The sequence below is a fragment of the Actinia tenebrosa genome, unplaced genomic scaffold (genome assembly GCF_029948245.1).
Source record: "Actinia tenebrosa isolate PJP-AT-01 unplaced genomic scaffold, QUT_ActTen_1.0 PGA_scaffold5__44_contigs__length_20552954, whole genome shotgun sequence".
NCBI lineage: Eukaryota > Metazoa > Cnidaria > Anthozoa > Actiniaria > Actiniidae > Actinia > Actinia tenebrosa.
This window is the reverse complement of record NW_028292582.1, coordinates 5,891,605-5,901,496: the sequence shown is the minus strand read 5'-3', so window position 1 is coordinate 5,901,496 and position 9,892 is coordinate 5,891,605. Positions and strand designations below refer to the sequence as shown.

The window sequence follows — 9,892 nt, the reverse complement described above, 5'->3', positions numbered from 1 at the left end:
TATGACGTAAACTTCCACAGGAAGCCCAATATATGGTTTCCAGTCTCTCTCACTCATCGAACAAGGGCCGGCCGCCCCGCAGATGAGTGGCCCATGTGTAACTCGTTCTTTCTCTTTCCGCCAGTATGGGCTTTGAAAAGGTAGGATATCGTGAATGTGTGTCCAATAAACTGCCTTATACTAGCTTCAAAGTAAATATATATAATATATAACTGCCGGATAAGAATAAATATATATCCTACTTTGCCGTGATTGAAATTTTGAAGCATCTAGAGAGGATTTAGTATTTGAAAATTCGTGTCAAAATTTCATCGTGATGACTCACATGGCCGCCATCTCCATGTTGTAAACTGCTACATGTACTTCGATGTCTCGTGTTTTATGGAGGTTTTGTCTGTTTTAGCAGATCATGATATCGGCATTTATTTTTATTATCCTCGTTTTTGGCCTTAGACTCTCAAAAGGATGCTAGAAATCAGAAGGATTTATTTATAAAGAACCCTTGCTTGAATTTGAAAGTTCAAAATATTAAAGCTTTGCATCTGTTGCTGGCCTCTTGGAAGCATTGCATTTCATTATGTTAATATAATGATTATAGCATTTTGTATCAAGTTTACTCGTACTATCAAGAAATAGTGCTCATTTCTTTATAGATTACAGTATACTTCTGTTTTTCGAGAACCATATATCTGAAATAAATTTGGCTTTTTTGTAAGAATAAGGATATTACACTGTAAAAGAAAAGACACATATAACTGATTTCAAAAAGTCATGAATCCTCATGTATCTTTTGTTTGCATTTGCAGCAAATAGTCATTGATGCCTCAGGTCACTTGCTTGGCCGTCTGGCTTCAACCATTGCCAAAAGTATCCTTAATGGTAAGTACCGTACATTATTAAGCACTGCTAGCTACAGTTTGGTAGCATTCACCAAGTGACAAGCTGATTGTAATGATATCCACGTATGATTATAGAATATCCTGCAAATCATATTCACATATTTAATAACCATGACTTCTACAAAGAGCTGCAACAACTACATATCATTCGTGGGTTATTCTATAATTGCTCCGATATCCATTATCCAGACATGAATGTTTAATAATTTAATGATGTAACTTGGATAGTTATGCTCTAGTTGGTCTTTCATGCACTCACAGCTAACCTTGCAAAAGAGTGTAACAAAACAAATAAATAGTTAAGAAACCTGTACAGCCAGCCCAGCAAAGTATGGTGATCACTTGTTGTGCAACCCTTGCTCCAGTCTCCAATAAAATACTATTAACCTGTAATGTTAATTTTTTGTTATGTTACCATATTATTCGGCCTACCACTATATGCAAAATACAATATCAACCAGGCATCACTTCCCCTTTATGAGGGGTACTTTGAAAGACTTGGCAAGTCAGCCATGTAAAAACATGGCTTGGTTAGCTGGGTCCTTTAATACTCATTGAATAGTCCTTGAATTTAAAGTGGATATCTCCACACGAACCCTGAACATATATGCTACAGTATATTCAAATGATTATGTCAAAATGAATCAAGTACCACCCATATAATATAAAAAAGATCAAATTTAATATACAGTAACCTTCATTTCTTGTAGGCCAGCGTGTAGTTGTTGTACGATGTGAAAGTATTTGCATCAGTGGTAATTTCTACAGAAACAAGTGTAAGTACTTTATAAAAGTGATTGCTATTATCATTCACATTATGTTGCAACATCACTGCAAACAAATGCATACTATTACAGTTGTGCATGTCCAACCGTGGCCACGCATATTAAGTTTTTGACATGTTTTTGACAAGTTTGAGAGTTTGAGGCATTTGATGACTTCTGGTTGTTCTACATGACCAATGACCTTGCTTGTAATCTAGGGGGCGTGAATCAATATACATCAAAGTTGCACTTCTTGTGTTGATGCGTGAACAGAAGAGAATGGCCATTCAAATTAAAGTTGATTATGGGGAAAGGTTTGCTACCTTCCTATTGGAAACTGTATCCTATGAAAGCTTGATCGAGAACATAGAGAAACACTGTTCAGCACTTGCACACTTGGATCCAGATACAATCCGAGTTTGCTATAAAGATAGAAATGATGACTTCATGAACATGGATGCTGTTGAGAAGAAATCAACGCATGAATAAAAATAAAATAGGCAATAGAAGTATACAGAAAATAATCTCATGCAAATGAGAACTTATAAAAGTTTATATCTGCATCCATGTCTGATAACTCTTAAAAAATACTACTAGTATTAAAAGATTTGACTTTTGGATTTACTGCCCTTTTCATGAAGCGATTGACCAATGAAGACTGGAAGTCATCAAACTCCTCAAACTTGTCAAAAACTTTATATGGGTGGCCAAGGTTTGAAGCGCATGACTGTAATGGGTTAATTGTGTTGCCAAAAATGTCTGTTCAATTGGCAGAGCCAAATCTTGAATATAATTTTTTAAATGAACAAATAAATAGCAAAATATTTCAGAAACATACAAAAGTTGCTCCAAATCATTTTAGGTAATATTTGGATGAAAGAAACCGCAAAGAAGAGGTATTTTCCTTTGAACTGTGTTCAAAATTTTATAGTTAAGTGAAAAAGAACACTTCAAACCCATGCTGTAGCTGCTCTAGACATTTTAACCATTGATTTGTGTCACAGTTTTGGTCAAATACAATATCTGCAAAATGTATATTATGAACTTGTATGTGACTGTAGTTGACTAAGTTATCAACATCAAACTTTACAGTGAAATATCTTGACTTCTTGCGCAAGAGAACCAACACCAAGCCATCTCATGGACCCTTTCATTTCCGTGCCCCAAGCAGGATTCTTTGGAGAACTGTCCGAGGTAAGTAAGACACCTTGCATTTAACAGTATTTTATACTTAACTGCTATGCTTGGTTTTTACACATTTAGAGTCAGCATGATATTGTTGTAGTAAACGTTTGATTGAAAACCATATTACAATGCAACAGAAGTGTGACCACATTTAATGTATTTCCAAGCTAAAAGATTTTACGATAGAGTTTAGAGGGAGTTTAAGCATTTCTTTGCAGAATTAAATGATACAGTAAACAACTTATCAATTGGCTAAGCATCTGATACAACTGTGCATTGTTACTTGTATTTTGGCTCACCTAAAGGCTTGCTAAAATACTCTGTGACTCATAAAAATACACAGCCCTATCAGATGCTTGGCCGACTGATAACCTCTATATATCATATCATATATTGCACGCTCATTTGCAGATTCACTCATTTCCAATATGATATATTTAAAAACTAAATCTTAAAAAATAATCTCTCGATGCCATATTTTTAGACTTTTTTCCCCTCAATTATATGAAAAGCATGGTTTAGGTGAGTTGTGTGACCCCGTTGTTATTTATTTGATTCCAGGTATGATTCCACACAAGTCCAAAAGAGGCACCGAAGCAATGAATCGTATGAAGGTGTTTGATGGAATACCAAGCCCATATGATAAGGTATTGTTTTTACATGTGTTTAATGATTCCTTTCTTTTCCTGGTATTGTACATGTTTGTGCTTTTAAGGTTAAGGTACTTAATTTTAGGGGCAAATCTTCGTTATCAGTTTCAATTTTAGCCATTACGAGCTTGAGGAAAAACTGGTTGACTTGGCATTGCAGTGTATTGTGGTACTGTGTTTCGGGGGACAAAATAAATGGCATCTTGGAAATATGTCCACTAAACCACAATGCACTGTACATTTTTTTCCTCCACCAAGCTATGATGAGACAGTTATTGTTTTGTGTGCATAAATTGGCACATTGTCATTTCTGCTATTTTTACATTCTTAATGGGTATTATTTCAGATAAAGCGCATGGTTGTGCCATCAGCTCTTAGAGTGGTAAGACTGAAGCCAGGAAGGAAGGTAAGAACCCAGGTTTTAGAGGCTGTTTTCACTAAAAATGAAAAAAGGACGACTGTTAAATTCTTTGAAATATTATGTCCTTTTTTTGTTTGATGTTTTTATTCTTATTTTTCGTGATTATGACCTCTCAACTTCGCGGCTTGAAATAAACTTTTCCAAAAAGTTACCAGCGCATGATTATGTCTTCATATCTGGTTGCCAAACTGTTAATTTCTTAGCATTTTTGCTATTTTGAATGATTGTTTTACCTGTTGAGAACAAGTTAAGAATCTGACAGGTAACCTAACAGGCTACTGAGTTGTCCCCACTTTACAAAAGGAACCAGTGTTTTGCATACCCTTGGTAACATTTTTGGTAAAGAGAGTGGGCATATGTAGTCACCTTTTTCCTGCACAGCAGAATGATGTTCAGTACTGACACAAAAAGCTTACACCTTTACAGTTTCCTAATGATAGAAAATATGTGTATACAGCTATTTCAAAAAGGTTGATAAAAGTTGTTGCATGCTGCATACCAAGCCCAAAGTGTACAATGGAAAGGTGAATCCAATCGCAGGGTTCGTACAGCCTTGAAAAGTCCTTGATTTTTGAGCTAGGTCCTTAAAAAGTCCTGGATTACGAATTTTCCTTGAAAAGTCCTTGAATTTGGAGCAAAAGTCCTTGAAAATGTAGTCCTTGAATTAGTCTTGGTTAATGTAAAATAATGTTTTAGGGATCAAAATTTAAATGAGTCAAGTTTTTTGGAGCAAAATGAAAATAATTCAATCGATTAATGTAACATCTTTTTTATTTTGGGCTGCCTGTTTTCGTCAGCATAGTAACTGTATTTTTCTGTTCGTTGATCTTGTGTCCTTGAAAATTGAATATAAGTCCTTAAAAAGTCCTTGAAAAGTCCTTAAACTTTGTATTATAAAATCTTTACGAACCCTGCAATCAGTAAGAGGTCACAACCATATGATTGTTTACCCAACTTTTTCTAGTGCATGTTTTCCAGGTACATTCTCTTCTGTGCTGACATTATTCACAATTATTATAAATATAAAACATTTCAAGTTTGCAAGCAACAAGCAAGGTGTAACTTAAACAAAACCTTCACAAATCGTTTTTGGAATAGCTGGATATAATTTATGTGTGTTTGTTGTTCTTGAAGGCTATTAATAATAGCTTTATAAAATAATGAATAGAATGAGATTTACCAGTTTACTCAATCCTTATTGTTATGAAATTTATTTAGTACTGTGTTCTTGGCAGACTGTCTCATGAAGTTGGCTGGAAGTATCAGGTAAAACATGTTTCTTTAGTGTGCATCATAAATGACTTTATTTGCATTATACATGTTTGCAAAAGGAAATATAAGGTCAACACTATCTAGAATATCACTTAAGATCAAATTGGAGTTTGGGAATGTTGATTTTTGTTGAGGCAGAAAATCCTGAAAAAAACCTTTACAGGCTTATTGATAGCAAATTTTATACGTTCAGTTATGCTTATGTTTTAATAAGAAGCAAAAGATACTGACAATGCCATTACATTGATGCAAGTTAAATAAGACAGTTTATCTTAAGAGAAAGAGAATGGGATTTCATCTTGACATTTGCATGTTCATGTATGTGTATTCCCATTAACATACTTGTCATTTTTAGGACATTCTAAGTACCTTGGAAGAAAAACGCAAGGCCAAGGCTCTTGTTTATCACGAACACAAGACAAAGATCCAGGTAATGACATAATATCTGTTGTAAAGAAGGAAATGAATTTTTTTTATATCTTGAATGAAATAATTTGTAGGCAAGAGTAAATGTATTATTTCATAACGCTTTGGGCCGAAAGTAAACAGTGTGATGAGAAGCCAATCGTACAACGCGTAATAATGAAATCTTAATCCCTCCCAGATATATTCCATAACAATTTTTTTCTTTAACTTTGTTGAATGTATGTCTTTTTGTTTCCAAATCAGTATGCTCAGTTAAATAGTACAGTGTAGATGATAATAAGTTTTCTTATTATTATAGGTAATAACACGGTTTTGAATTCAATTTGGGATTAATTTGCATGAGTGTTTTTCAAAGAGTTGAAATTGCATGAAGCTGTAGGTCAAGTGCAATCTCAGCTCTTTGAAAGACACACAAGTGCAAATATTCCCAAATTGAATGAGAAATCATGTTATTACTTTTTAATGACATACATGAAAATATTACAAAAGAAAGAGACAAAAATGTGTGAAATATTCAACGCATAATATTTTATGAAATTCGTTCGTTCACAACCAATTATATTCAAAGCAATTTTGGTTTCAAATAAGCTTACATGTAACTGGAAGGTTTTTTTATTTATTTTAAACCAACATTTGGCTATATATGTTGATTGTGAAAAGTTATTTTTACTGTAAATCTGAATCACTATGAATGAAGACATTTGGATTGGCTGACTTTGCAACTAACTGGAGTTGTATATTGAAAACATTATACCTGACAGTTGTTGAACGTGTTCAGGAAACTTTGCGGCTCAGTTTTGGAATCTTGTAGACAAAAATATTGTGCAAGCTCTTACCACATTGTGTTTAATGGTCTTGTTCATAGTCTTTTTCATTTCCATTTTAGTTTTTGCTTTACTTCGGCAAAGAGTCGCTTGAATATTTTCTTTAGATCGGCTTGCTAATTTCCCTCAATCCATGTCATGTTTCGTTTTCTTCTCACTATTACTTACACATATTCAGCCATAACGATGTACTTTTTACTTGTGTTTTCTTTTTTGAACTGTTTTTAGTTGTTTGACACTAGATCCACACAATCTTTGCTTACTTTAACCTAAGATAAAAATAGCTGCAATTTTTCCCCTACTCAATTTGCTAATACATTTATTTCCCTCAAATTTTTCATCATAAAAATCTGTCATCTTATTGGTTAAAATCATTTACTATTGTTCATTATCCAATTAAAAGCTAGCCGTTTGTAATTTGCACTGTTACACTTTTTTGCACTGTATTACATTTTAACAACACTGCTCTAAGCCAATCAGAATTGAGTAATTTTTTTTCATGTATGTAATTATGACCACTATTGGAGGGCTATTTTATGATATACTGTACTACAGGGGTACCGCTACAGGACTATGTCATTTCAAAAAACAAATAATACGATTAAACTAAACAAGACCGCCCCAATAATTCAGCAAGCAGGAAGTGGCAAAAGCTCTTGGAAAATTTGATAGCTTGAACTATAGCAAGCACGTCTCACAGTTTTTGAGTTTTTCAACCCTTCCTGTGTGCATGGTTTGCACAGGCCCTAAAAAGTCCTTTAAAATGCATTCAGTACTTGAAAACTCCTTGAATTCTAAAATTTTGATTTTTGTCCTTGAAAAGTCCTGGAATTTTTATTTTGACTCCTTGAATAATTAATTTTTATCCTGGATTTTCTTGGGTACTATCTAAAATATATTTTTTCATCTTTAGAAAGAGGAATACCTTGGTTAAAATTACAAAAATAATTAAAATGATACATAAAACAGTAATTTCCAGTTGTTTTGCTGTATTGTGGGTAATTTTCAAGATGGCGTAGGGATCCTTCAAACTTGGTAATTAAAGTGCTTATAAGCCTTTACACAATATTTTCAGAATTTCATATATTTCCAATATGTTAATGACTATGACGTAACATAAGGGATTTGAGTTATTTTGTGGCAGCTTTAAATATTGAACGCTGGACATTTTTTGAAAACAAATTTGTAAGAACCTCTACGTGAGTTACGAGTAAAAGGGTGATGCTTTTAAAATACTTTATTCCAGAACGAGTGCAATGTTGTATATTAAATGATCATAGTCATTAACATATTGGGAATATAAACCTTCGTATCTCAAAGACCCGACATTCAAATGACGAAATATTTTCACATCAATTATTCACTAACTAAAGAATCAATTCTGAAAATATTGTGCAAAGGCTTATAAGCACTTTAAGCTACCCCCTTTCCAATGTCAATTCCAAGTTAAACGAGGAGAAGTACTGCATGTTTAGATACAGTTTTTATTTCCCTTCACTGGTTCTTTTCTGTCCTTGTAGTCCTTGAAAATGACCATTAAGTCCTTAAACGTCCTTGAAAAGTCCTGGAATTTTTTTCTTAAATTACTCTGCGAACCATGTGTGTGCTGCATTTCTGAAATTATATTTATGCTGACAGCTAAATTTAGAATTTATTGTTTACAGTAGAAGAAAAAAATTGTAAATTTGGCATTAATCTTGAAATTTGACTTTGTACCAGGGCTTACAATAATGGCCAGTCAGTGGCTGGTCATGATCACTTGCCAAATTACTTTTAGATTGGTCATACCTCATTTCTAGCTTGACGATACTGTTCAAAATGACTGGCGAGGCAAAGTTTTGATCAGACAAGTTCCCATGTAACAGTTTCAATTCTGGCCAGACATTGTCCAATGACAGGCCATTATTTTAAGCCTAGCATATGTACAGATAGCATGAGCATCATGCTCCATTCTCCAATAGAACATAATTTAGAGTGGGCACAGTGAAGCAAAAGACTGTAATAATAATATCTAATCCACTCAAGCATATACAGTATGTGTAAGGGCAAGGTTTTGGTCGATGTCCTTCTGAAGCTTGAGTTTCTTCTTAAGCTCAAGTTCTTGTTTATATTTGCAGAAACTGAAGCAAAAGGCTGAGGAAACCAAGGCACAAGAACTCAAGAGTGTTAATGAAGTTATTGAATCATATGGATACTAATAACACTCATTGCCTTTAATTATTTGTGCAATAAAAAAGATCAATATAAACTTGTTGCTTTTTTCATGTATTTTGTGTCAGCATGTAGTTTATTGGCCTGGCCTGGCAGCAATGGGGCAATCCAGGTGACCAGAGTGATTCAATGATTTTAACCCATGAAACAATATCTAATAGACAGGGTAGGTCAGTGCTAAGGTCAGGAGGGAGGTGAGGGGGAATCTTTTTCGAAGGTCGGGTGTTTTTTTTACAGCAAGAATGAATGAAAACTGAAGGCTTAATCCTATTTATACCTTATTGCAAGATTGTTGCCAAATGAAATAAGCAAAATACTAAAAGTATTAGTTTTACTGATTAATTTGAATAAAAATTCTTGTTAAAATTGTTAATATAAGGGGAGCTTTTATTTGACGGCCGAGTATTGAAAGAAGAGTATCAACTGCGAGGATAAAGTTTGCATTACTAATCCTAAATCTATTTTTTTGTTTTACAACCATTTCTTGCAATTAGGTATATGATCTGAACTTCAATTTGGCACTGCCAGGATCAAAATTAACCAATCTGTCGAAATTAAGAAATGCCTTTTTCTTACTGGGTTAGAAACACTTTTATTTAAAATGCCTAAAATAAGGAAATGATGGAAACCATTCCAAAGCCAATGCATTCAATGGGAAGTTAGAATTGTTACTTTCATTTTGTTGATAACAAATTTAATTATACAGCTTCTCATTAATCCCATATAGGTAACTATCCAATTATTTTCTTAATTGGACAGGTCTTGTTGATATGGGATTAATTAGGCAGCTATATAATTAATAGGTAATGGGATTTCATGCTCCCCAATCAAGAAATAATTAGACTCGAAAAATTCCGGGATTTTCCTCGTCCAATTATTTCTTAATTGGACAGCATGGAGTCCTATTACATATACGTATTGCGTCTTATTGCAATTTTTGTATAGGGGGAGGGGGGTGTTCATTCAAACCATCGTGCCACTCCTAGCGAAAGGCCTGCTTGTGAACTAGTGCTCTCTTCAGCTTTACTAACATTGAAACAGTAACAGTGTTGTCGTAATTGAAGCAAAACAAAAAATGAACACTTTTCATATTTTATTTTATACGTTTTGTTTCCATTGTCTTGCATACGTTGTTTTTCTTACGTACTTCGTACATGATGTCCTGTAGATGGACCCTTATAGTCCGAAAGCTCGACAAAACAAGTTGTTCAAATGAAATAAACGACAACTTTTAGGTGCA

At 33.8% G+C, this 9,892-nt stretch overlaps 1 protein-coding gene across 1 annotated transcript; it reads left to right on the top strand.

Annotated features, from left to right (window-relative positions):
• The first annotated feature begins 42 nt into the window (after positions 1-42).
• LOC116306645 (large ribosomal subunit protein uL13) lies at positions 43-8,689 on the top strand. The gene is made up of 9 exons (XM_031716727.2): positions 43-140; positions 807-879; positions 1,610-1,675; positions 2,756-2,857; positions 3,410-3,495; positions 3,845-3,904; positions 5,138-5,185; positions 5,547-5,621; positions 8,559-8,689. The coding sequence occupies exons 1-9, from the start codon at positions 126-128 to the stop codon at positions 8,637-8,639; spliced, it is 606 nt and encodes a 201-aa protein (XP_031572587.1). The 5' UTR covers positions 43-125; the 3' UTR covers positions 8,640-8,689.
• Positions 8,690-9,892: the final 1,203 nt, after the last annotated feature.